General features: G+C 42.3%; 1 protein-coding gene across 1 annotated transcript in view; it reads right to left on the bottom strand.

Annotated features, from left to right (window-relative positions):
* Nucleotides 1–27,526, bottom strand: part of SMC6 (structural maintenance of chromosomes 6) — an 869,177-nt gene that overhangs the window by 328,519 nt on the left and 513,132 nt on the right. The window contains 1 exon segment of the mRNA XM_053711237.1: nucleotides 27,109–27,244. Coding sequence (XP_053567212.1) covers nucleotides 27,109–27,244 — 136 coding nt within the window.

Here is a 27,526-nt window from a genome sequence, read left to right as displayed (position 1 = left end):
ACTCCATTTTAAATAAGTATGAAGATTTGCCAGTGTCAATATCTGAGGCAGAATCTTCTGAACCAGATAGATCCTCATCAGAGATAGATAAATCAGAATGTTGTCGGTCATTTAAAAATTCATCAATTTTATGAGAAGTTTTAAAAGACCTTTTACGTTTATTAGAAGGTGGTATGACAGACAAAGCCTTCTGAATAGAATTAGAAAAATTCTCTCACATTAACAGGAATATCCTGAGCATTAGATGTTGAAGGAATAACAACAGGTAATGGATTACTACTAATGGAAATATTTTCTGCATGTTGTCATGACAACTATCACAAACTACAGCCGGAGGAACAGTTACCACAAGTTTACAACAAATGCACTTAGCTTTGGTAGAACCGACATCAGGCAGCAGGATTCTAATAGTGGATTCTGAAACAGGATCAGATTGAGACATCTTGCAATATGTAAGAGAAAAAATAACATATAAAGCAAAATGATCAATTTCCTTATATGACAGTTTCAAGAATGGGAAAAAATGCAAACAGAATAAGCCTCTGGAAAACAGAAGCAAAAATACATGAAGACTTAAATAATGTCAAAAGTCTGGCGCCAAGTATGACGGCCAAAACTGACAAAAAAAATTTGGCGCCAAAAACGTCTGCAACAAACACGAGCGTCATAGAGGACGCACCTACGTGAAAATTCTCGCCGGAAATGACTAAAATACGTCAACAAATGTAATTCTAGCGCCAAAAAAGTCTTGCGCCAAGAATGGCGCAATAAATTATAGCATTTTGTGCACCCGCGAGCCTAACAGCCCCCAATTTAGAAAAAAGCCAATTTGAAAAATTTCAGGTAAGACATTTTTTTTTTTTTATATGTCATTTCCCAAAATGAAACTGACAGTATGCAAAAAGGAAATATACTGATAAACCTGAATCATGGCAAATATAAGTACAAACATTATATTTAGAACTTTACAATTAAAGTGCCAAACCATAGCTGAGAGTGTCTTAATAAAGGAAAACATACTTACCAAAAGACACTCATCTACATAAAGTAGATAGCCAAACCAGTACTGAAACGAGAATCAGCAGAGGTAATGGTATATAAGAGTATATAGTCGATCTGAAAAGGGAGGTAGGAGATTAATCTCTACGACCGATAACAGAGAACCTATGAAATAGATCCCCGTTAGGATGACCATTGCATTCAATAGGTAATGCTCCCTTCACATCCCTCTGTCATTCACTGCACTCTGAGAGGAACCGGGCTTCAGCATGCTGAGAAGCGCATATCAACGTAGAAATCTAGCACAAACTTACTTCACCACCTCTATAGGAGGCAAAGTTTGTAAAACTGAATTGTGGGTGTGGTGGGGGTGTATTTATAGGCATTTTGAGGTTTGGGAAACGCTGCTCCTCCTGGTAGGAATGTATATCCCATACGTCACTAGCTCATGGACTCTTGCCAATTACATGAGAAAGTCTAACCGCATCTCCCAGCGTCAGCCCACATAATAAATTTAAAGTGACATACCAGCAAACTATTAAATAATCAAAATAACAGGGAATTCCAGGTACACCATTTTCCTATAGTGCATACTGATCACCTCTCCCAAGTTAGGGATATTGTCAGCCTGTTCTGATGTATCAAGTCTACCCAGAAACAAATGACTGAACATACCTCAATGCTGCTTATAGCATGATATCGTTCTCCACACTGAAGATTTTTCTTTACACTACCTTCAGCTGCTCTGTGGGAACCAGTATGGATCTTAGATAACGTTTGCTAAGATCATTAACATCAGGGCAGAAAAAAAAGAAGTCTCCACTCCTTTTAGGATTAAGTGACTGACTATTTCTCCCTGAGAAAAATAGTACTCACTGGCACCATTTTAAAATAAAAAACTTCTTGATTGAAGAATCTAACTAACACCTCACGTTACCTCTTCCTATCACTAACACAGGCAAAGAGAATGACTGGAGGTTGAGGGAAGGGAGGAGCTATATATACAGTTCTGCTGTGGTGCTCTTTGCCACTTGCTGATAACAGGAGGTTTAATCCCACAAGTAAGGATGAAATCCGTGGACTCGTCATATCTTGTAAAAGAAATATAAAAAGTGGAATAGGGGTATTCTAGTATCCCCCTAAACATGCAACGCATTTCTTGGCATAACACGCCGTTTATTCAGGCACATTGTTTACCTTACCACTATCTCTGCTTTATATACCTGTTCCCTAACAAAAATGAACACTATCCTCCCTTTAGGGTTATGTGTTTGCTAATTGATGTAAAACACCTGCTTGTTCTAAGTCTACCTGTGTAATTAGCAAGCATTCAGGTTATATTTCTTGTATTGCAACATTTCCAATATAATCAGTACAAAACATATACATTCCATTATGTTACCCTGTGTGTACACAGAAAAAAAAAAGTAAATTTATGCTTACCTGATAAATTAATTTCTTCTACGATACGACGAGTCCACGGATTACATCCTTACTTGTGGGATTTATCCTCCTGCTAACAGGAAGTGGCAAAGAGCACCACAGCAGAGCTGTATATAAAGCTCCTCCCTTCCCTCCACCTCCAGTCATTCGACCGAAGTTAGGAAGAGAAAGGAAAAGCCAAAGGTGCAGAGGTGACTGAAGTTTATAAAAATATAACAATCTAAATCTGTCTGAAAAATGACAGGGAGAGCCATGGACTCGTATCACAGAAGAAATTAATTTATCAGGTAAGCATAAATTTACTTTTCTTCTACAAGATACGACGAGTCCACGGATTTCATCCTTACTTGTGGGATACAATACCAAAGCTACAGGACACGGATGAAATGGGAGGGATAAGACAGAGACCTAAACGGAAGGCACCACTGCTTGAAGAACCTTTCTCCCAAAAACAGCCTCAGAAGAAGCAAAAGTAAAAAAGAGATATAAAAAAAAGTAAAAAAAAAGTAGAGAGAGACGACCAAGTCGCAGCCTTGCAAATCTGTTCAACAGAAGCATCGTTTTTAAAAGCCCATGTGGAAGCCACAGCCCTAGTAGAATGAGCCGTAATTCTTTCAGGAGGCTGCTGTCCAGCAGTCTCATATGCCAGGCGGATGATACTCTTCAGCCAAAAAGAGGTAGCCGTAGCTTTCTGACCGCTACGCTTTCCAGAAAAAACAATGAATAATGAAGATGATTGACGGAAATTCTTAGTCGCCTGCAAGTAAAACTTCAAGGCACGGACCCCGTCCAAGTTATTTAACAGACGCTCCTTCTTAGAAGGAGGATTAGGACACAAGGAAGGAACAACAATTTCCTGATTAATATTCTTATTTGAAACAACCTTAGGAAGGAATCCAGGTTTGGTACGTAAAACCACCTTATCAGAATGAAAGATAAGATAAGGCGAGTCACATTGTAACGCTGAAAGCTCAGAAACCCTACGAGCAGAAGAAAAAGCAACCAAAATCAAAACTTTCCAAGATAACAATTTAATATCTATGGAATGCATGGGTTCAAACGGAACTCCTTGAAGAACACTAAGGACTAAATTCAAACTCCAGGGGGGAGCAATTGGTCTAAAGACAGGCTTAATTCTGGATAGAGCCTGACAAAAAGACTGAACATCTGCCATGCGTTTGTGTAGCAAAATTGACAAAGAAGAAATCTGTCCCTTTAAGGAACTCGCTGATAACCCTTTCTCCAATCCTTCTTGGAGAAAAGACAGAATCCTGGGAATCCTAACTTTACTCCATGAGTAGCCCTTGGATTCACACCAAAAAAGATATTTACGCCATATCTTATGATAGATCTTTCTAGTGACATGCTTACGTGCCTGAATCAAAGTATCAATGACCGAATCGGAGAATCCCCACTTAGATAAAATCAAGCGTTCAATCTCCAAGCAGTCAGCTGCAGAGAATTTAGATTTGGATATAGGAAAGGTCCTTGAATGAGAATGTCCTGTCTCAATGGAAGTTTCCACGGTGGCAGAGAGGACATGTCCACTAGATCCGCATACCAAGTCCTGCGTGGCCACGCAGGTGCGATCAGAATTACTGAAGCTCTCCCCTGTTTGATCCGAGCAACCACGTGGGGAAGGAGAGGAAACGGTGGAAACACATAAGCTAGGTTGAACGACCAAGGCATCTATCAGTTCGGCCTGAGGATTCCTCGACCTGGATCTGTATCTTGGAAGCTTGGCATTCTGTCGAGATGCCATCAGATCCAATTCCGGTCTGCCCCATTGTAGAATCAGTGAGGCAAATACCTCCCGGATGGAGTTCCCACTCCCCCGGGTGAAAAGCCTGTCGGCTTAAGAAATCCGCTTCCCAGTTGTCTACTCCTGGGATTTAGATTGCTGACAGATAACAAGAGTGGGCCTCCGCCCATCGAATTATCTTGGATACTTCTGTCAACGCTAAGGAACTCCTAGTTCCCCCTTGATGATTGATATAAGCCACAGTCGTGATGTTGTCCGACTGGAATCTGATGAATTTGGCCGAAGCCAACTGAGGCCATGCCTGAAGCGCATTGAATATTGCTCTCAATTCCAGAATAGTGATTGGAAGTAGAGACTCTACCTGAGTCCATACACCCTGAGCCTTCAGGGAATTCCAGATTGCACCCCAGCCCAGAAGGATGGCGTCCGTTGTCACCATCACCCACGAGGGTCTGCGGAAACACGTCCCATGGGACAGATGATCCGGCGACAACCACCAAAGACAAGAGTCTCTGGTCTCTGGGTCCAGATTTATCAGAGGAGATAAATTTGCATAGTCCCCATTCCACTGTCGGAGCATGCACAGCTGCAGTGGTCTGAGATGAAAACGAGCAAACGGAATGATGTCCATTGCCGCTACCATTAATCCAATTACCTCCATACACTGAGCCACTGATGGAGGGCTCGGCAAGTATTCAGAATCTTTGACTTTCTGACCTCCGTCAGAAATATTTTCATGTCTACAGAATCTATCAGAGTTCCACGGACAAGGGTTCCCTTCTTGGGAACTAGTGAACTCTTTTCTAGGTTCACCTTCCATCCGTGAGTTCTCAGAAAGGACAACACTGTGTCTGTATGAGATTTCATCAGATGATAACTTGACGCCTGAATTAAAATATCGTCCTGATAAGGCGCCACTGCTATGCCCCGCGGCCTGAGAACCGCCAGAAGGGACCCTAGGACCTTAGTGAAGATCCTGGGTGCTGTAGCCAAACCAAAGGGAAGAGCCACAAACTGAAAATGTTTGTCCATGAAGGCAAACCTTAGGAACTGATGATGATCCTTGTGGATAGGAATATGAAGGTATGCGTCCTTCAAGTCCACGGTAGTCATATATTGACCCTCCTGGATCAATTGTAAAATTGTTTGGATGGTCTCCATCTTGAAGAATGGAACTCTGAGAAACTTGTTTAGACTCGAGGTCTAAAATAGGTCTGAACGTTCCCTCTTTTTTGGTAACTACGAAAATATTTGAGTAAAATCCCTGTCCCTGTTCTAATCCTGCAACGGGACAAATTACTCCCATAGTAGAGAGGTCTTTAACACTACGTAAGAACGCCTCTCTTTTTATCTGGTTTACAAACAATTGTGAAAGAAGAAAACTCTCTCTTGGGAGAAATTTTTCGAATTCCAGTTGATACCCGTTGGTCACGATTTCCAGTGCCCAGGGGTCCTGAACATCTCTTACCCAAGCCTGGAAAAAGAAAGAAAGTCTGCCCCCTACTAGATCCCGACCCGGATCGGGGGGCGTCCCTTCATGCTGTCTTTGTAACAGCAACGGACTTCTTGGGTTGCTTACCCTTGTTCCAAGTCTGGTTGAGTCTCCAGACGGATTTGGCCCGAGTAAAATTCCCTTCCTGCTTTGTGGAGGAAGAGGAAGCAGAGGGTAGTCCTTTAAAATTTCAAAAAGGAACGAAAATTATTTTGTTTACCCCTCATCTTAACAGGGCGGAACGTGCCCTCCTTCTTTGGACCACAAAAAGGTTGGAATAGTACCCTAGACCCCTTTCTGCAAGAGGTACTGGTATGATAACCCCCGAGAGAGGCAAGATCTCTCACACACTCTAGAAAGGCCTCTCTCTTCTCTGGTCTTGTAGACAGGTTTGACAGGAGGAATCTGCCCTTGTGCGGATCTGAACCCTATCCTGTAACCCTGGGAGACCACTTCTAGAACCCAAGAGTCCTGAACGTCCTGCAACCATGCGTCTGAGAATAGAGATAATCTGCTCCCTACGTGATCCGGAGACCGGTCGGAGGCCGCCCCTTCATGACGATTTCGTCTTGGTGGGCTTCTTGCTCTGCTTAGACTTGTTCCAATATTGAGCCGGCTTCCAAGATCCCTTGGACAGGTCCGCTTTTGCGGTGGGTTGCTGGCACTGGGCCTTGTCTGCACGAAAGGGACGAAAAGTAGATCCCTTAGGCTTAGCATTCTTATCCTGCGGTAGGAAAGTTCCCACGCCTCCCGTAACCGTGGATATGATCGAATCCAATCCTGGACCGAACAGGATCTTTCCTTGAAAACGCAGGGACAACAGCCTCGATTTAGAGAACATGTCCGCAGATCAAGATACCTTAGAATTCAGGCGAATAATTTGCATATTGGCATCACAGATGAAAGAATTGGCGAACTTCAGCGCCTTTAACTTCTCCTGTATCCCGTCGATAGATGTCTCCCCCTCAACCATTTCACACAGGGATTCATACCAATATGACGCAGCTCCAGCAGACGCCGCAACGGCCGCTTCTGGCTGAAAAACAAACCCTGTGTGCTGAAACATCTTTCTCAACAAGTTTTCCAGCTTTTTATCCATGGGCTCTATAAACGACGAACTATCCTCAAGAGGAATAGTCGTCCTCTTCGCGAGTGTAGAGATAGCCCCATCCACCTTAGGGGTGGTCCCCCACAGCTCAAGCTGAGAGTCCGGAACAGGGAACAGTTTTTTAAAGTAGAAGGGGAAAAGGAAGAACCTAATCGCTACCATTGTTTCTTAATAATATTAGCCGTCTTAACGGGAACCGGGAAAGACTGAGGTACTACCCTGTCCTCGTATACCTTGTCAAGCTTAGGAATCGCAGGTTCCTCCGGTATCTTATGTTCTAGTGGTAAGGCATAATTCACTTTCGAAACCGCCGATTCCAGTTGGTCCGCAAAGTCTGACGGCCAACAAATCTCTCCTGAAGGATTAACGGTTGGACCCCGAGGCACTGCATGTGCAATCGGAAATGAATGTAGGGAACGCACAGGCAGACTGCTGTCGTTGGGACTTGTCTGAACGAAAAGGAAGAAAGTTAGAACCCTTAGGCTTAATTTTCTTATCCTGCGGTAGAAATGCAACCTTGCCTCCCGTGACTGTGGATATGATAGTCTAAGCCTGGACCAAAAAGAACCTTTCCCTTAAATGGAAGGGAAAGTAATTTAGATTTGGACGTCATGTCAGCAGACTACGACTTCAACCACAGAGCCCTCCGGGCCAGAACAGGAAGGCCTGATGTCTTGGCATTCAAGCGAATAATCTGAACATTTGCATCACAGATAAAAGAATTAGCTACCCTCAGGGCCTTAATTCTTTCCTGTATCTCATTGAGGGGAGTTTCCACCTCGATCATATATGACAATAGATAGCGGCTCCAGCCACTGCGGCTATAGGCTGAAATAGGAAACCCGTGTGTGGAAAAATCTTTCTTAACAGGGTCTCCAATTTCTTATCCATGGGCTCCTTAAATGACAAACTATACTCGAGTGGGATATCGGTGCGCTTAGCAAGCATGGAGATAGCTCCATCCACCTTAAGGACAGATCCCCACAACTCTATCTGAAAGACAGGAACCGGGAAAAAATTCTTAAAGAAGAAGGGGAGAAAGATGATCTCTCATTCATTCTTAATATTCGCCATCTTTACGGGAACCGGGAAAGTCTGGGGCACTACCCTGTCCTCAAACTTTATCAAGCTTAGGAATAGAAGGTTCCTTGGGTAACTTCGGTTTCGGAACCTCTAGAGTAGCTCACACCTCTTGCACTAAACATCTTGTTCTTTTTAGATATCACTATCTTATCAAGGCATGTGGAACATAGTTGAGCAGGCAGGTATAACGTAGCCTACTCACAATAAACACAGGCATTAGATTTAGGCAAAGTACCCTCTAACGCATCAGAGTCCTCCATAGCTTGCGCCTTTAATATGGACTATAGAAAAAATAAATGGCACCTTTATACCCCAATGGCCAGGGCCCTCACCACCTCCTATGACCCAGGCCCACAGAGAAACCGCTTGCAACCGACGGTCAGGAAGAGAATGAGACCACACCTGGTCACATGGAGTGCCAAGCAGGACCGCCCCTGCAGCCGAGAAAAAGTGCACCAAATTGAACAGGCTGCGCAGTTAATCAAAATGAAAGAAGAACCTGACTGTTCACACATTGCCAGAGCCACATCTCACACATGTCGCAGCAAAACCACAATAAAGCAATCATGTATAAATACCCCCCTGTTCAATAATCTCCTTCAGAAAAAATATTAACCCTTGATTCTATACAGATAAAGGAGCCACACTGTGATCCTGTCTTCTTGCGTTATCATATATGTATAAAAAATGAAACAATCTTACCAGAATCTATGCTGTGGAACAGGAACACGGCCTCTCAAGTTTGACAGTGATGTTGCTTCGCTCCTGACATGTACAACACTGATTGGTTAAGGAGCTGTTAATACAAGTCTGGATAGTTTCGCAGAAAGATTCTACCTGCATCTCCAGATCCTAACATTTGACAATGCTCTCACTAAGAGGCAGACAAGACTACTTAAAACTCCAGTCCCATTCCGAAGAGTACTACCCTCCATAAGAGACTACTCCGAATCTTCTGACACTTCTCTGCCATCCTCCTGTGACGAAAGGCAAAGTACGACTGGGGGATGAGGGGAGTGGGGAAGGTATTTAAGCCTTTGGCTGGGGTGTCTTTGCCTCATCCTGGTGGCCAGGTTCTTATTTCCCAAAAGTAATGAATGAAGCTGTGGACTCTCCTCATATTAAGATGGAAAATACAGCAATTTACATATTCTTAACATCAATTTTAATGATGTAAAAAACTGCACCACAAATTAAATCATTAGCTATTTTAAGGACTTTAATGCAGTTGTGAATATCCTCATAAGATTGATCAGAAACCATCTAAGAAACAGAATCACACAAGATGAATGCCACAGCAGTCACACAGATGATCACTACTGCAGGTCTAAGCTGAAGAGCTGATTGAGAAAATAACTTCCTAAGCAAGGACTCAAATTTATGGTTCATTGGATCCCTAAACGAAGAACTAGCCTCCATAGGAATAGTAGTGCTTCTAGCAAAAGTGGAGATAGCTCCATCAACCTTAGGGATTACTTACAGCAAAAGAAAACAGAATTTATGTTTACCTGATAAATTACTTTCTCCAACGGTGTGTCCGGTCCACGGCGTCATCCTTACTTGTGGGATATTCTCTTCCCCAACAGGAAATGGCAAAGAGCCCAGCAAAGCTGGTCACATGATCCCTCCTAGGCTCCGCCTACCCCAGTCATTCGACCGACGTTAAGGAGGAATATTTGCATAGGAGAAACAATATGGTACCGTGGTGACTGTAGTTAAAGAAAATAAATTATCAGACCTGATTAAAAAAACCAGGGCGGGCCGTGGCCCGGACACACCGTTGGAGAAAGTAATTTATCAGGTAAACATAAATTCTGTTTTCTCCAACATAGGTGTGTCCGGTCCACGGCGTCATCCTTACTTGTGGGAACCAATACCAAAGCTTTAGGACACGGATGAAGGGAGGGAGCAAATCAGGTCACCTAAATGGAAGGCACCACGGCTTGCAAAACCTTTCTCCCAAAAATAGCCTCAGAAGAAGCAAAAGTATCAAACTTGTAAAATTTGGTAAAAGTGTGCAGTGAAGACCAAGTCGCTGCCCTACATATCTGATCAACAGAAGCCTCGTTCTTGAAGGCCCATGTGGAAGCCACAGCCCTAGTGGAATGAGCTGTGATTCTTTCGGGAGGCTGCCGTCCGGCAGTCTCGTAAGCCAATCTGATGATGCTTCTAATCCAAAAAGAGAGAGAGGTAGAAGTTGCTTTTTGACCTCTCCTTTTACCGGAATAAACAACAAACAAGGAAGATGTTTGTCTAAAATCCTTTGTAGCATCTAAATAGAATTTTAGAGCGCGAACAACATCCAAATTGTGCAACAAACGTTCCTTCTTTGAAACTGGTTTCGGACACAGAGAAGGTACGATAATCTCCTGGTTAATGTTTTTGTTAGAAACAACTTTTGGAAGAAAACCAGGTTTAGTACGTAAAACCACCTTATCTGCATGGAACACCAGATAAGGAGGAGAACACTGCAGAGCAGATAATTCTGAAACTCTTCTAGCAGAAGAAATTGCAACTAAAAACAAAACTTTCCAAGATAATAACTTAATATCAACGGAATGCAAGGGTTCAAACGGAACCCCCTGAAGAACTGAAAGAACTAAATTGAGACTCCAAGGAGGAGTCAAAGGTTTGTAAACAGGCTTAATTCTAACCAGAGCCTGAACAAAGGCTTGAACATCTGGCACAGCGGCCAGCTTTTTGTGAAGTAACACAGACAAGGCAGAAATCTGTCCCTTCAGGGAACTTGCAGATAATCCTTTTTCCAATCCTTCTTGAAGGAAGGATAGAATCCTAGGAATCTTAACCTTGTCCCAAGGGAATCCTTTAGATTCACACCAACAGATATATTTTTTCCAAATTTTGTGGTAAATCTTTCTAGTTACAGGCTTTCTGGCCTGAACAAGAGTATCGATAACAGAATCTGAGAATCCTCGCTTCGAAAAGATCAAGCGTTCAATCTCCAAGCAGTCAGCTGGAGTGAAACCAGATTCGGATGTTCGAACGGACCCTGAACAAGAAGGTCTCGTCTCAAAGGTAGCTTCCAAGGAGGAGCCGATGACATATTCACCAGATCTGCGTACCAAGTCCTGCGTGGCCACGCAGGAGCTATCAAGATCACCGACGCCCTCTCCTGATTGATCCTGGCTACCAGCCTGGGGATGAGAGGAAACGGCGGGAACACATAAGCTAGTTTGAAGGTCCAAGGTGCTACTAGTGCATCCACTAGAGCCGCCTTGGGATCCCTGGATCTGGACCCGTAGCAAGGAACTTTGAAGTTCTGACGAGAGGCCATCAGATCCATGTCTGGAATGCCCCACAGCTGAGTGACTTGGGCAAAGATTTCCGGATGGAGTTCCCACTCCCCCGGATGGAATGTCTGACGACTCAGAAAATCCGCTTCCCAATTTTCCACTCCTGGGATGTGGATAGCAGACAGGTGGCAGGAGTGAGACTCCGCCCATAGAATGATTTTGGTCACTTCTTCCATCGCCAGGGAACTCCTTGTTCCCCCCTGATGGTTGATGTACGCAACAGTTGTCATGTTGTCTGATTGAAACCGTATGAACTTGGCCCTCGCTAGCTGAGGCCAAGCCTTGAGAGCATTGAATATCGCTCTCAGTTCCAGAATATTTAATCGGTAGAAGAGATTCTTCCCGAGACCAAAGACCCTGAGCTTTCAGGGATCCCCAGACCGCGCCCCAGCCCATCAGACTGGCGTCGGTCGTGACAATGACCCACTCTGGTCTGCGGAATGTCATCCCTCGTGACAGGTTGTCCAGGGACAGCCACCAACGGAGTGAGTCTCTGGTCCTCTGATTTACTTGTATCTTCGGAGACAAGTCTGTATAGTCCCCATTCCACTGACTGAGCATGCACAGTTGTAATGGTCTTAGATGAATGCGTGCAAAAGGAACTATGTCCATTGCCGCTACCATCAACCCGATCACTTCCATGCACTGAGCTATGGAAGGAAGAGGAACGGAATGGAGTATCCGACAAGAGTCTAGAAGTTTTGTTTTTCTGGCCTCTGTCAGAAAAATCCTCATTTCTAAGGAGTCTATTATTGTTCCCAAGAAGGGAACCCTTGTTGACGGAGATAGAGAACTCTTTTCCACGTTCACTTTCCATCCGTGAGATCTGAGAAAGGCCAGGACAGTGTCCGTGTGAGCCTTTGCTTGAGGAAGGGACGACGCTTGAATCAGAATGTCGTCCAAGTAAGGTACTACAGCAATGCCCCTTGGTCTTAGCACAGCTAGAAGGGACCCTAGTACCTTTGTGAAAATCCTTGGAGCAGTGGCTAATCCGAAAGGAAGCGCCACGAACTGGTAATGTTTGTCCAGGAATGCGAACCTCAGGAACCGATGATGTTCCTTGTGGATAGGAATATGTAGATACGCATCCTTTAAATCCACCGTGGTCATGAATTGACCTTCCTGGATGGAAGGAAGAATAGTTCGAATGGTTTCCATCTTGAACGATGGAACCTTGAGAAACTTGTTTAAGATCTTGAGATCTAAGATTGGTCTGAACGTTCCCTCTTTTTTGGGAACTATAAACAGATTGGAGTAGAACCCCATCCCTTGTTCTCTTAATGGAACGGGATGAATCACTCCCATTTTTAACAGGTCTTCTACACAATGTAAGAATGCCTGTCTCTTTATGTGGTCTGAAGACAACTGAGACCTGTGGAACCTCCCCCTTGGGGGAAGTCCCTTGAATTCCAGAAGATAACCTTGGGAGACTATTTCTAGCGCCCAAGGATCCAGAACATCTCTTGCCCAAGCCTGAGCGAAGAGAGAGAGTCTGCCCCCCACCAGATCCGGTCCCGGATCGGGGGCCAACATTTCATGCTGTCTTGGTAGCAGTGGCAGGTTTCTTGGCCTGCTTTCCCTTGTTCCAGCCTTGCATTGGTCTCCAAGCTGGCTTGGCTTGAGAAGTATTACCCTCTTGCTTAGAGGACGTAGCACTTTGGGCTGGTCCGTTTCTACGAAAGGGACGAAAATTAGGTTTATTTTTTGCCTTGAAAGGGCGATCCTGAGGAAGGGCGTGGCCCTTACCCCCAGTGATATCCGAGATAATCTCTTTCAAGTCAGGGCCAAACAGCGTTTTCCCCTTGAAAGGAATGTTAAGTAGCTTGTTCTTGGAAGACGCATCAGCCGACCAAGATTTCAACCAAAGCGCTCTGCGCGCCACAATAGCAAACCCAGAATTCTTAGCCGCTAACCTAGCCAATTGCAAAGTGGCGTCTAGGGTGAAAGAATTAGCCAATTTGAGAGCATTGATTCTGTCCATAATCTCCTCATAAGGAGGAGAATCACTGTCGACCGCCTTTATCAGCTCATCGAACCAGAAACATGCGGCTGTAGCGACAGGGACAATGCATGAAATTGGTTGTAGAAGGTAACCCTGCTGAACAAACATCTTTTTAAGCAAACCTTCTAATTTTTTATCCATAGGATCTTTGAAAGCACAACTATCCTCTATGGGTATAGTGGTGCGTTTGTTTAAAGTGGAAACCGCTCCCTCGACCTTGGGGACTGTCTGCCATAAGTCCTTTCTGGGGTCGACCATAGGAAACAATTTTTTAAATATGGGGGGAGGGACGAAAGGAATACCGGGCCTTTCCCATTCTTTATTAACAATGTCCGCCACCCGCTTGGGTATAGGAAAAGCTTCTGGGAGCCCCGGCACCTCTAGGAACTTGTCCATTTTACATAGTTTCTCTGGGATGACCAACTTGTCACAATCATCCAGAGTGGATAATACCTCCTTAAGCAGAATGCGGAGATGTTCCAACTTAAATTTAAATGCAATCACATCAGGTTCAGCTTGTTGAGAAATGTTCCCTGAATCAGTAATTTCTCCCTCAGACAAAACCTCCCTGGCCCCATCAGACTGAGTTAGGGGCCCTTCAGAAATATTAATATCAGCGTCGTCATGCTCTTCAGTATCTAAAACAGAGCAGTCGCGCTTACGCTGATAAGTATTCATTTTGGCTAAAATGTTTTTGACAGAATTATCCATTACAGCCGTTAATTGTTGCATAGTAAGGAGTATTGGCGCGCTAGATGTACTAGGGGCCTCCTGAGTGGGCAAGACTCGTGTAGACGAAGGAGGGAATGATGCAGTACCATGCTTACTCCCCTCACTTGAGGAATCATCTTGGGCATCATTGTCATTGTCACATAAATCACATTTATTTAAATGAATAGGAATTCTGGCTTCCCCACATTCAGAACACAGTCTATCTGGTAGTTCAGACATGTTAAACAGGCATAAACTTGATAACAAGTACAAAAAACGTTTTAAAATAAAACCGTTACTGTCACTTTAAATTTTAAACTGAACACACTTTATTACTGCAAATGCGAAAAAACATGAAGGAATTGTTCAAAATTTACCAAATTTTCACCACAGTGTCTTAAAGCCTTAAAAGTATTGCACACCAAATATGGAAGCTTTAACCCTTAAAATAACGGAACCGGAGCCGTTTTGAACTTTAACCCCTTTACAGTCCCTGGTATCTGCTTTGCTGAGACCCAACCAAGCCCCAAGGGGAATACAATACCAAATGACGCCTTCAGAAAGTCTTTTTCTAAGTATCAGAGCTCCTCTCACATGCGACTGCATGCCATGCCTCTCAAAAACAAGTGCGCAACACCGGCGCGAAAATGAGGCTCTGCCTATGCTTTGGGAAAGCCCCTAAAGAATAAGGTGTCTAAAACAGTGCCTGCCGATATTATTATATCAAAATACCCAGATAAAATGATTCCTCAAGGCTAAATATGTGTTAATAATCAATCGATTTAGCCCAAAAAAAGTCTACAGTCTTAATAAGCCCTTTTTGAAGCCCTTATTTACAATCGTAATAAACATGGCTTACCGGATCCCAGAGGGAAAATGACAGCTTCCAGCATTACATCGTCTTGTTAGAATGTGTCATACCTCAAGCAGCAAGAGACTGCTCACTGTTCCCCCAACTGAAGTTAATTGCTCTCAACAGTCCTGTGTGGAACAGCCATGGATTTTAGTGACGGTTGCTAAAATCATTTTCCTCATACAAACAGAAATCTTCATCTCTTTTCTGTTTCTGAGTAAATAGTACATACCAGCACTATTTCAAAATAACAAACTCTTGATTGAATAATAAAAACTACAGTTAAACACTAAAAAACTCTAAGCCATCTCCGTGGAGATGTTGCCTGTACAACGGCAAAGAGAATGACTGGGGTAGGCGGAGCCTAGGAGGGATCATGTGACCAGCTTTGCTGGGCTCTTTGCCATTTCCTGTTGGGGAAGAGAATATCCCACAAGTAAGGATGACGCCGTGGACCGGACACACCTATGTTGGAGAAATTGCCGTTTTTTTTCTCATTCTTTGGCTATTTATTCAGTAACCAAGTCTGGTGCTTTAAAGGCCTTAGGCACCTTTGGAAGAGCTTTAAAGATCCAATTCAGATAGTTCTGAAGTATTAAAACCCTCCTGAAGTAGAAAGTGGATTTGATCTATTTTAAATCTAAACGTGGAATCAGTCTCTGGCTCACTGGTTCAGTGTCCTCAGAGCAGATTTCACCCTCAGAACCATCAAAAAAAGGACTCAGCCGAGTGAGATCTGTGTGCTAGGAGGTAACAGCCTGGGTTATAGGACCCCGCAGATTACAGGCGGTGTGAGGTAAATCTCCTGATTTTCGTTTACTTGGTTTGGGGATAACCACTAAAACCTCTTTCATAGTCTTTTTGATATTTGTACAATAGAATTTGAGAGTAAAAAATAAATAAAAAACAAAGAGAGCTGTATTAGGGGAAGGAATAAAGAGGGATTTTGAATCTGAAGTCCTTTAAGTTTGATGTTAAACTATGTAGTACTTATAAGGAGAGTACTAAGGATAGTTCTGAGTCACTTACCTGGACTGCAGCACCCCGCCACTGTATCTTACCAGCTTGCAGAAGCCTTTCTCACTCACGGAATACTGATCTAGTAGAGAGCCCATCCAGTGCAAGTAAATATACTGCAGAGAATACTAGCATATATACCTGTAACCCCCTCAGGTGGAGGGTAAGGGACATGAGAGATTTACCCGTGAGGGTACTGACATGCCATATAAAAGGTATTCCTTTACAACTGCATCACTCAAAATCTTGCAGAAATAATTCTGAAGTCTTCTCTGAGCAAAGATTGAAAAGGGCTACTGGGTCTCAAGGCAGGTCTGAGCTCCCTATAAATGATTGAATAGAAAATAATAAAAACATAATTTATTTAAGAACTTACCTGATAAATTCATTTCTTTCATATTGGCGAGTCCATGAGCTAGTGACATATGGGATATACAATCCCAGGAGGGGCAAAGTTTCCAAAACCTCAAAATGCCTACAAATACACCCCTCACCACACCCACAATTCAGTTTAACGAATAGCCAAGCAGTGGGGTGATAAAGAAAGGAGTAGAAAGCATCAACAAAGGAAATTCGGAAATAATTGTGCTTTATACAAAAAATCATAACCACCATAAAAAGGGTGGGACTCATGGACTCTTGCCAATATGAAATAAATGAATTTATCAGGTAAGTTCTTACATAAATTATGTTTTCTTTCATGTAATTGGCAAGAGTCCATGAGCTAGTGACATATGGGATATCAATACCCAAGATGTGGAGTCTTCCACTCAAGAGTCACTAGAGAGGGAGGGAATAAAAAAAACAGCCATATTCCTCTGAAAAAATTAATCCACAACCCAAAGAAAATAAGTTTATTTCATTTTTGAAAGAAAAAAACTTTAATCAAAATCAGAAGAATCAAACTGAAACAGCTGCCTGAAGAACTTTTCTACCAAAAACTGCTTCCGAAGAAGCAAATACATCAAAACTGTAGAATTTAGTAAATGTATGCAAAGAGGACCAAGTCGCCGCTTTGCAAATCTGATCCACTGAAGCTTCATTGTTAAAAGCCCACAAAGTAGAGAATGATCTAGTAGAATGAGCTGTAATTCTCTGAGACAGGGACTGACCCGCCTCCAAATAAGATTGATGAATCAAAAGTTTCAACCAAGAAGCCAAGGAAATAGCAGAAGCCTTATGACCTTTCCTAGGACCAGAAAATAAAACAAATAGACTGGAAGTCTTCCTGAAATCTTTAGTAGCTTCCACATAATATTTCAAAGCTCTTACCACATCCAAAGAATGTAAGGATCTCTCCAAAGAATTCTTAGGATTAGGACATAAAAAAGGAACAACAATTTCTCTACTAATGTTGTTAGAATTCACAACCTTAGGTAAAAATTGAAAAGAAGTCCGCAAAACTGCCTTATCCTGATGAAAAATCAGAAAAGGAGACTCTCAAGAAAGAGCAGATAGCTTAGAAACTCTACTAGCAGAAGAGATAGCCAAAAGGAACAACACTTTGCAAGAAAGTAGTTTAATGTCCAAAGAATGCATAGGCTCAAATGGAGGAGCCTGTAAAGCCTTCAGAACCATATTAAGCCTCCAAGGAGGAGAAATTGATTTAATGACAGGCTTAATACGAACTAAAGCCTGTACAAAACAGTGAATATCAGGAAATCTAGCAAACTTTCTGTGAAATAAAACAGAAAGAGCGGAGATTTGACCTTTCAAAGAACTTGCAGACAAACCCTTATCCAAACCATCCTGAAGGAACTGTAAAATTCTAGGAATTCTAAAAGAATGCCAGGAGAATTTATAAGAAGAACACCATGAAATGTAAATCTTCCAAACTCTATAATAAATCTTTCTAGAGACAGATTTACGAGCTTGTAACATAGTATTAATCACTGAGTCAGAGAAACCTCTATGACTTAGAACTAAGCGTTCAATTTCCATACCTTCAAATTTAAAAATTTGAGATCCTGATGGAAAAACGGACCTTGAGATAGTAGGTCCGGCCGTAACGGAAGTGGCCAAGGCGGGCAACTGGACATCCGACCCAGATATGCATACCAAAACCTGTGTGGCCATGCTGGAGCCACCAGCAACACAAAAGACTGTTCCATGATTATTTTGGAGATCACTCTTGGAAGGAGAACTAGAGGCGGGAAGATGTAAGCAGGATGATAACACCAAGGAAGTGTCAGTGCATCCACTGCTTCCACCTGAACATCCCTGGACCTGGACAGGTATCTGGGAAGTTTCTTGTTTAGATGAGGGGCCATGAGATCTATCTCTGGAAGACCCCACATCTGAACAATCTGAGAAAACACATCCGGATGGAGAGACCACTCCCCTGGATGTAAAGTCTAGCGGCTGAGATAATCCGCCTCCCAATTGTCTACATCCGGGATATGCACAGCAGAGATTAGACAGGAGCTGGATTCCGCCCAAGCAAGTATCCGAGATACTTCTTTCATAGCTTGGGGACTGTGAGTCCCACCCTGATGATTGACATAAGCCACAGTTGTGATATTGTCTGTCTGAAAACAAATGAATGGTTCTCTCTTTAGCAGAGGCCAAAACTGAAGAGTCCTGAGAATTGCACGGAGTTCTAAAATATTTATTGGTAATCTCGCCTCTTGAGATTTCCAAACCCCTTGTGCTGTCAGAGATCCCCAAACAGCTCCCCAACCTGAAAGACTCGCATCTGTTGAGATCACAGTCCAGGTTGGGCGAACAAAAGAAGCCCCTTGAACCAAGCAATGGTTATCTATCCACCATGTCAGAGAGTGTCGTACATTGGGATTCAAGGATATTAATTGTGATATCTTTGTATAATCCCTGCACCTTTGATTCAGCATGCAAAGCTGTAGAGGTCTCATGTGAAAACGAGCAAAGGGGACGCGTCCGATGCTGCAGTCATGAGACCTAAAACTTCCATGCACATAGCCACTGAAGGGAATGACTGAGACTGAAGGTGCCGGCAGGCTGCGACCAATTTTAAACGTCTCTTGTCTGTTAGAGACAGAGTCATGGACACTGAATCTATCTGGAAGCCTAAAAAGGTGACCCTTGTCTGAGGAATCAAGAAACTTTTTGGTAAATTAATCCTCTAACCATGTTTCCGAAGAAACAACACTAGTTGATTCGTGTGAGATTCTGCAGTATGTAAAGACTGAGCTAATACCAAGATATCGTCCAAATAAGGAAACACTGCAATACCCTGTTCTCTCATTACAGATAGTAGGGCACCCAGAACCTTTGAAAAGATTCTTGGAGCTGTTGCTAGGCCAAATGGAAGAGCAACAAATTGGTAATGCTTGTCTAGAAAAGAGAATCTCAGAAACTGATAGTGTTCTGGATGAATTGGAATATGAAGGTATGCATCCTGCAAGTCTATTGTGGACATATAATGTCCTTGCTAAACAAAAGGCAGAATAGTCCTTATAGTCACCATCTTGAAAGTTGGTACTCTTACATAAATATTACAAATTTTCAGATCCAGAACTGGTCTGAATAAATTTTCTCTCTTTGGTACAATAAATAGGTTTGAATAAAACCCCAAACCTTGTTCCTGAGGAGGAACTGGCATGATTACCCCTGAAGACTCCAGGTCTGAAACACACTTCAGAAAAGCCTGAGCTTTTACAAGGATGCGTGAGAGAAAATTTTTTTCTCACAGGAGGTCTTATTTTGAATCCTATTCGATACCCTGGAGAGACAATGCTCTGAATCCAATGATTTTGGACAGATTTTATCCAAACATCCTTGAAAAACCTTAATCTGCCCCCTACCAGCTGAGCTGGAATGAGGGCCGCACCTTCATGCGGACTTAGGGGCAGACTTTGGTTTTCTAAATGGCTTGCATTTATTCCAATTTGAGGAAGGCTTCCAATTGGAAGCAGATTCCTTGGGAGGAGGATTGAGTTTTTGTTCCTTATTCTGACGAAAGGAACGAAAACGGTTAGAAGCCTTAGATTTACCCTTAGGTTTTTTATCCTGAGGCAGAAAAACTCCTTTTCCTCCAGTGATAGTTGAAATAATAGAATCCAACTGAGAACCAAATAAATTATTACCTTGGAAAGAAAGAGATAGTAATCTAGATTTAGATGTCATATCAGCATTCCAAGATTTAAGCCACAAAGCTCTTCTAGCTAATACAGCTAAAGACATGGATCTAACATCAATTTTGATAATATCAAAAATGGCATCACAAATCAAATGATTAGCATGTTGCAGTAAGCGAGTAATGCTAGATATGTCAGGATCCAATTCTCGTTGCGCTAAATTCTCCAACCAAAAGGTTGAGGCAGCCGCAACATCAGCCAAAGAAATAGCAGGTCTGAGAAGATGACCTGAATATAAATAGGCCTTCCTTAGATAAGATTCAAGCTTCCTATCTAAAGGATCCTTAAAGGAAGTACTGTCTTCTATAGGAATAGTGGTACGTTTAGCAAGAGTAGAAATAGCCCCATCAACTTTGGGGATTTTTTTGCCAAAACTCTATAGATTTTGCTGGTAAAGGATACAATTTTTTAAACCTTGAAGAAGGAATAAAAGAAGAACCTGGCTTATTCCATTCCCTAGAAATCATATCAGAAATAGCCTCAGGAATAGGAAAAACACCTGGGGAAACCACAGGAGGTTTAAAAACAGAATTTATGCTTACCTGAAAAATTTCTTTCTCCAACGGTGTGTCCGGTCCACGGCGTCATCCTTACTTGTGGGAATATTCTCTTCCCCAACAGGAAATGGCAAAGAGCACAGCAAAAGCTGCCCATATAGCCCCTCCTCAGGCTCCGCCCCCCAGTCATTCGACCGACTGTTAGGAGAAAAAAAGGAGAAACTATAGGGTGCCGTGGTGACTGTAGTATACAGAGAAAGAAATTTTTCAAACCTGATTAAAAAACCAGGGCGGGCCGTGGACCGGACACACCGTTGGAGAAAGAAATTTATCAGGTAAGCATAAATTCTGTTTTCTCCAACATTGGTGTGTCCGGTCCACGGCGTCATCCTTATTTGTGGGAACCAATACCAAAGCTTTAGGACACGGATGAAGGGAGGGAGCAAATCAGGTTACCTAAACGGAAGGCACCACGGCTTGCAAAACCTTTCTCCCAAAAATAGCCTCCGAAGAAGCATAAGTATCAAATTTGTAAAATTTGGCAAAAGTGTGCAGAGAAGACCAAGTCGCTGCCTTACATATCTGATCAACAGAAGCCTCGTTCTTGAAGGCCCCATTTGATGATCTTGGATACCTCTCTCATCGCCAAGGAACTCTTTGTTCCTCCCTGATGATTGATGTAAGCTACAGTCGTCATGTTGTCCAACTGGAATCTTATGAATCCGGCCTTCGCTAGTTGAGGCCAAGCCTGGAGCGCATTGAATATCGCTCTCAGTTCCAGGATGTTTATTGGAAGAAGGGACTCCTCCCGAGACCATAGACCCTGAGCTTTCAGGGAATCCCAGACCGCGCCCCAGCCTAATAGACTGGCGTCGGTCGTGACAATGATCCACTCTGGTCTGCGGAAACTCATTCCCTGAGACAGGTGATTCTGAGTCAACCACCAATTGAGTGATTCTCTGGTTACCTTGTCTACTTGAATCTGGGGAGACAAGTTTGCATAGTCCCCATTCCACTGTTTGAGCATGCACAGTTGTAATGGTCTTAGATGAATTCGAGCAAAAGGAACTATGTCCATTGCTGCAACCATCAACCCTACTACTTCCATGCACTGAGCTATGGAAGGCTGCAGAATAGAGTGAAGAACTTGACAAGCGTTTAGAAGCTTTGACTTTCTGACCTCTGTCAGGAAGATCTTCATTTCTAAAGAGTCTATTATTGTTCCCAAAAAGGGAACTCTTGTTGACGGAGACAGGGAACTCTTTTCTACGTTCACCTTCCACCCGTGAGATCTGAGAAAGGCTAGAACAATGTCTGTATGAGCCTTTGCCTTGGAAAGAGACGACGCTTGAATTAGAATGTCGTCTAGATAAGGTGCCACTGCAATACCCCTCAGTCTTAAAACCGCCAGAAGGGACCCTAGCACCTTTGTGAAAATTCTGGGAGCAGTGGCCAAACCGAACGGAAGAGCCACGAACTGGTAATGTTTGTCCAGAAAGGCGAACCTTAGGAACTGATGATGATCTTTGTGGATAGGAATATGTAGGTACGCATCCTTTAAATCCACGGTAGTCATGTACTGACCCTCCTGGATTGTGGGTAAAATTGTTCGAATGGTTTCCATTTTGAACGATGGAACTCTGAGAAATTTGTTTAAAATTTTTAAATCCAGAATTGGTCTGAAAGTTCCCTCTTTTTTGGGAACTACAAACAGGTTTGAGTAAAACCCCTGACCTTGTTCCGCTGTTGGAACTGGGTGTATCACTCCCATCTTTAACAGGTCTCCTACACAATATAAGAATGCCTGGTCTGAAGATAAGCGAGACATGTGGAACCTTCCCCTTGGAGGAAGTTCCTTGAATTCTAGAAGATAACCCTGAGAGACTATTTCTAGTGCCCAGGGATCCGGAACATCTCTTGCCCAAGCCTGAGCAAAGAGAGAGAGTCTGCCCCCTACTAGATCCGGTCCCGGATCGGGGGCTACCCCTTCATGCTGTCTTGGTAGCAGCAGCAGGCTTCTTGGCCTGTTTACCCTTGTTCCAGCCTTGCATTGGTTTCCAAGCTGGCTTAGCCTGGGAAGCGTTACCCTCTTGTCTAGAGGCTGCAGAGTTAGGAGACGGTCCGTTCCTGAAGTTACGAAAGGAACGAAAATTGGACTTATTCTTAGCCTTAAAAGGCCTATCCTGTGGGAGGGCATGGCCCTTCCCCCCCAGTGATGTCTGAAATAATCTCTTTCAATTCTGGCCCAAAAAGGGTCTAACCTTTGAAAGGGATATTAAGCAATTTTGTCTTGGAAGATACATCCGCCGACCAAGACTTTAGCCAGAGCGCTCTGCACGCCACAATTGCAAACCCTGAATTTTTCGCCGCTAATCTCGCCAATTACAAAGCGGCATCCAAAATAAAGGAATTAGCCAACTTAAGTGCGTGAATTCTGTCCATGACTTCCTCATATGGAGTCTCCTTATTGAGCGACTTTTCTAGTTCATCGAACCAAAAACACGCCGCCGTAGTGACAGGAATAATGCACGAAATTGGTTGGAGGAGGAAATCTTGCTGAACAAAAATCTTTTTAAGCAAACCCTCCAATTTTTTATCCATAGGATCTTTGAAAGCACAATTGTCCTCAATGGGAATAGTTGTGCGTTTGGCTAGCGTAGAAACTGCCCCCTCGACCTTAGGGACTGTTTGCCATGTGTCCTTCCTTGGGTCGACCATGGGGAACATTTTCTTAAATATAGGAGGTGGGACAAAAGGTATTCCTGGTTTCTCCCACTACTTAGACACTATGTCCGCCACCCTTTTAGGTATCGGAAAGGCATCAGGGTGCACCGGGACCTCTAGGAATTTGTCCATTTTGCACAATTTTTCTGGAATGACCAAAGAGTCACAATCATCCAGCGTAGTTAGTACCTCCTTAAGTAAGGCGCGGAGATGCTCTAACTTAAATTTAAACGTCACAACATCAGGTTCTGCCTGTTGAGAAATTCTTCCTGAATCAGAAATATCCCCCTCCGACAAACCCTCCCTCACTGCCAATTCTGACTGGTGTGAGGGTATGACAGATAAATTATCATCAGCGCACTCTTGCTCTACTGTATTTAAAACTGAGCAATCACGCTTTCTTTGAAATGCTGGCATTTTGGATAAAATATTAGCTATAGAATAATCCATTACAGCCGTTAATTGTTGCATAGTAACAAGCATTGGCGCGCTAGATGTACTAGGAATCGCCTGCGCGGGCATAACTGGTATTGACACAGAAGGAGAGGATGAAGAACTATCCCCACTACCTTCATTTGAGGAATCATCTTGGGCAACCTTATTAAATGTGACAGTACTGTCCTTACTTTGTCTGGACGCCATGGCACAATTATCACATACATTTGAAGGGGGGACCACCTTGGCCTCCATACATACAGAACATGATCTATCTGAAGGTACAGACATGTTAGACAGGCTTATACAGGCTAAAAATGCAATAAAACCGTTTTTAAACAAAACCGTTACTGTCTCTTTAAATGTTAATCAGAGCACACTTTATTTCTGGATATGTGAAAACTATGAAGGAAATATCCGATCTTTACCAAATTTGCACCCTAGTGTCTTAATGCTTTAAAAGTATTGCACCCCAATTTCAAGATTGTAACCCCTTAAATGAGGAAACCTGAGCTGTTTTATCAATTAGAATTTAAAACCACTACAGTCCCAGCCACAGCGTTTGCTGCGACTTCACCTGTCCTTGGGGGTTATACGATACCAAAATAAGCCTTCCAGGAACGTTTTTAATAGCCACCAGACCCTCTCACATGAAGCTGCATGCACTGCATCCAAAAGAAACTGCGCAATTATGGCGCGAAAATGAGACTCTGCCTATTAGAGTGAAAGGCCCTTCCTGACTGGGAAGGTGTCTAAACTACTGCCTGGCGCCTAAAAACGTTCCCCAATTCACAAGTTTTGAAAAAAACACTTCATATAATTATTGAATAAAGCAATCGATTTAGCCCATAAGAGTGTCAACCAGTATATAGCCCATAATAAGCCTTCATTCTGTTAAGAGTCTAAGAAAATGGCTTACCGATCCCCAAGAGGGAAAATGACAGTCTTCTAGCATTACACAGTCTTGTTAGAAAATGGACTAGTCATACCTTGAGCAGAAAAGTCTGCAAACTGTTCCCCCCAACTGAAGTTCTCTGGGCTCAACAGTCCTGCGTGGGAACAGCAATTGATTTTAGTTACTGCTGCTAAAATCATACTCCTCTTTTAAACAGAACTCTTCATCTTTTTCTGTTTTAGAGTAAATAGTACAAACCGGCACTAAATAACAAACTCTTGATAGAAGAATAAAAAACTACAACTAAACACCACATACTCTTCACCATCTCCGTGGAGATGCTACTTGTTCAGAGCGGCAAAGAGAATGACTGGGGGGCGGAGCCTGAGGAGGGGCTATATGGGCAGCTTTTGCTGTGCTCTTTGCCATTTCCTGTTGGGGAAGAGAATATTCCCACAAGTAAGGATGACGCCGTGGACCGGACACACCAATGTTGGAGAACAGCACTGAACGTCAACAGGACTGGTTACCTCAATATCCAAAGTAATTAACACTTCTTTTAATAAAGAACGCATATACTCTATTTTAAATAAATAAGTAGATTTGTCAGTGTCAATGTCTGAGGAAGGATCTTCTGAATCAGATAGATCCTCATCAGAAGAAGATAAATTATTATGTTGCTGGTCATTTGAAATTTCATCAGCTAAATGAGAAGTTTTAAAAGACCTTTTACGTTTATTAGAAGGTGGAAATGCAGACAAAGCCTTCAGAATAGAATCAGAAACAAATTCTTTAAAATTTACAGGTATATCATGCACATTAGAAGTTGAAGGAACTACAACTGGCAATGTACTATTACTGATGGATACACTATCTACATGTAAAAGTTTATCATGACAACTATTACAAATGACATTTGGTGAAATAATTTCTACACTTTTACAACAAATGCACGTAGCTTTGGTAGCACCGATGTCAGGCAGCAATGTTCCAGCAGAAACTTCTGAGACAGGATCAGATTGGGACATCTTGCTCAATGTAAAAGAAAAAACAACATATAAAGCAAAATTATCTATTTCCTTATATGACAGTTTCAGGAATGGGAAAAAATGCAAAAGCATAGGCCTCTGATAGAGAAAAAAGCAAGAGGCAAACATCAATGGGGTATTGAAATAATGAAAAAAATGTGGCGCCAAGTATGACGCACAACGTAACGTAAACTTTTTTTGGTGCCAAAAATAACCGGAAATGACACACTTGCGTCACTAATGACGCAGCCGTGTGAAAGGTCTCGGCGTCACATATGACGCCGGAAATGACAAAGTTGCGTCATAAACGTATTTTTTTGCGCCAAAAATATTTTCACGGCAAGAATGACGCAATAAAGTCTAGCATTAGACGCACCCGCGGGCCTAATACCCGCAATAGCAAGAAGTAGTCAATTGAAAAAAAGACTAAACACCAGGTAAGAAAAAAATTTCTTAAAATGTTTAAATTCCCCAAATATGAAACTGACAGTCTGCTGAAGGAAATACATGAACCCGACTCATGGCAAATATAAGTACAATACCTATATTTAGAACTTTATATAAATGCATAAAGTGCCAAACCATAGCTGAGGTGCCTTAAGTAATAAAAAACATACTTACTAAAAGACACCCATCCACATATAGCAGATAGCCAAACCAGTACTAAAACAGTTATTAGTAGAGGTAATGGTAAATTGAGAGTATATCGTCGATCTGAAAAGGGAGGTAGGAGATGAATCTCTACGACCGATAACAGAGAACCTATGAAATAGACCCCCGTTAGGGAAATCATCATATTCAAATAAGTGATACTCCCTTCACGTCCCTCTGACATTCGGAATCGGGCTTCAACAATGCTGAGAAGCGCATATCAACGTAGAAATCTTAGCACAAACTTACTGAATTGTGGGTGTGGTAAGGGGTGTATTTATAGGTATTTTGAGGTTTGTGAAACTTTGCCCCTCCTGGTAGAATTGTATATCCCATACGTCACTAGCTCATGGACTCTTGCCAATTACATGAAAGAAATGTTGCTTGCAGAGCACCTTGTTAAAACTTCTCGGAGGCCAAGAACAAACTGAGTGGGGAGAGGTGTGAGGGATTAAAGCTCTTGTGAAGGTTCTTGCCCTCGACCTAGTGGCAAGAAATATATCACACAAGTTATGGACACCTATGGGCTCTCATCCTGCGAAAGAATATTACTCTGTAGCAAAAGGATTAATCTTGTGGAAAAATGACAAAAAATCTTGAGTCATAAAGAAGACAGATCATAGAGAACAAAATGTATAATCTACTTTAAAAATGTGTCCCTTACAGGATTCATTCATATGCTACAAATATTTTAAATTATATGCTCACAACTTTGCAACCATGTCCTTTTCTTCTTTCTAATTACCTACACAAACACATTTAAAGGCTACAGAACACAAAAGAAAGACTTTTATGGCAGTTTGTGTAGGAGAAGTAGATAAAGAAACTGGAACTCTAAATGTAATTGACAGTGATTTAAAAAATATATTTTGAATATCAATGAGACAACAGTAATGCAACCACAACCACACTTCGTACACAACATATGAACTTTATATTGTAGACCAGTTCCTTTTTATCTTAAACATGAATAATTTACCTGTATTTGTTTCCTAGAGGTGTGGTACCGGCGCAAAAGCTCTTCATTTTGGTAAATGTCACTTTGCATGGATTGTAGTCGTTGCTCGAATGTCGACAACTGATCCATTATGAGTGTCACTTCTTTCTCCAAGTGCCTACAAAATTAAAATGGAAACTAGAAATTATCTCCATAGAATTATATTTCATACAATACTGCAAGCAGCATGCACAATAATATTTTTTAAATAATTTAGTGATCTACAAATTACGATTAAATGTTACTTAATTGAATGGCATTTTTTTTGTTGATCAATAAATGTAGATAAACTTGCTAAAGTTAGTGAAAATGTAATGTGGAGAAACATTTTTCTTTTCTCTATTAAAAGGGTTTTATTAAAGCCAGTAGACAAAAATAAGTACAGTATGTCATAATTTAA

Source organism: Bombina bombina, chromosome 4 (assembly GCF_027579735.1).
Source record: "Bombina bombina isolate aBomBom1 chromosome 4, aBomBom1.pri, whole genome shotgun sequence".
NCBI lineage: Eukaryota > Metazoa > Chordata > Amphibia > Anura > Bombinatoridae > Bombina > Bombina bombina.
Note: the sequence above shows the minus strand (reverse complement) of the source record. Positions and strands in the feature narration are given on the sequence as shown.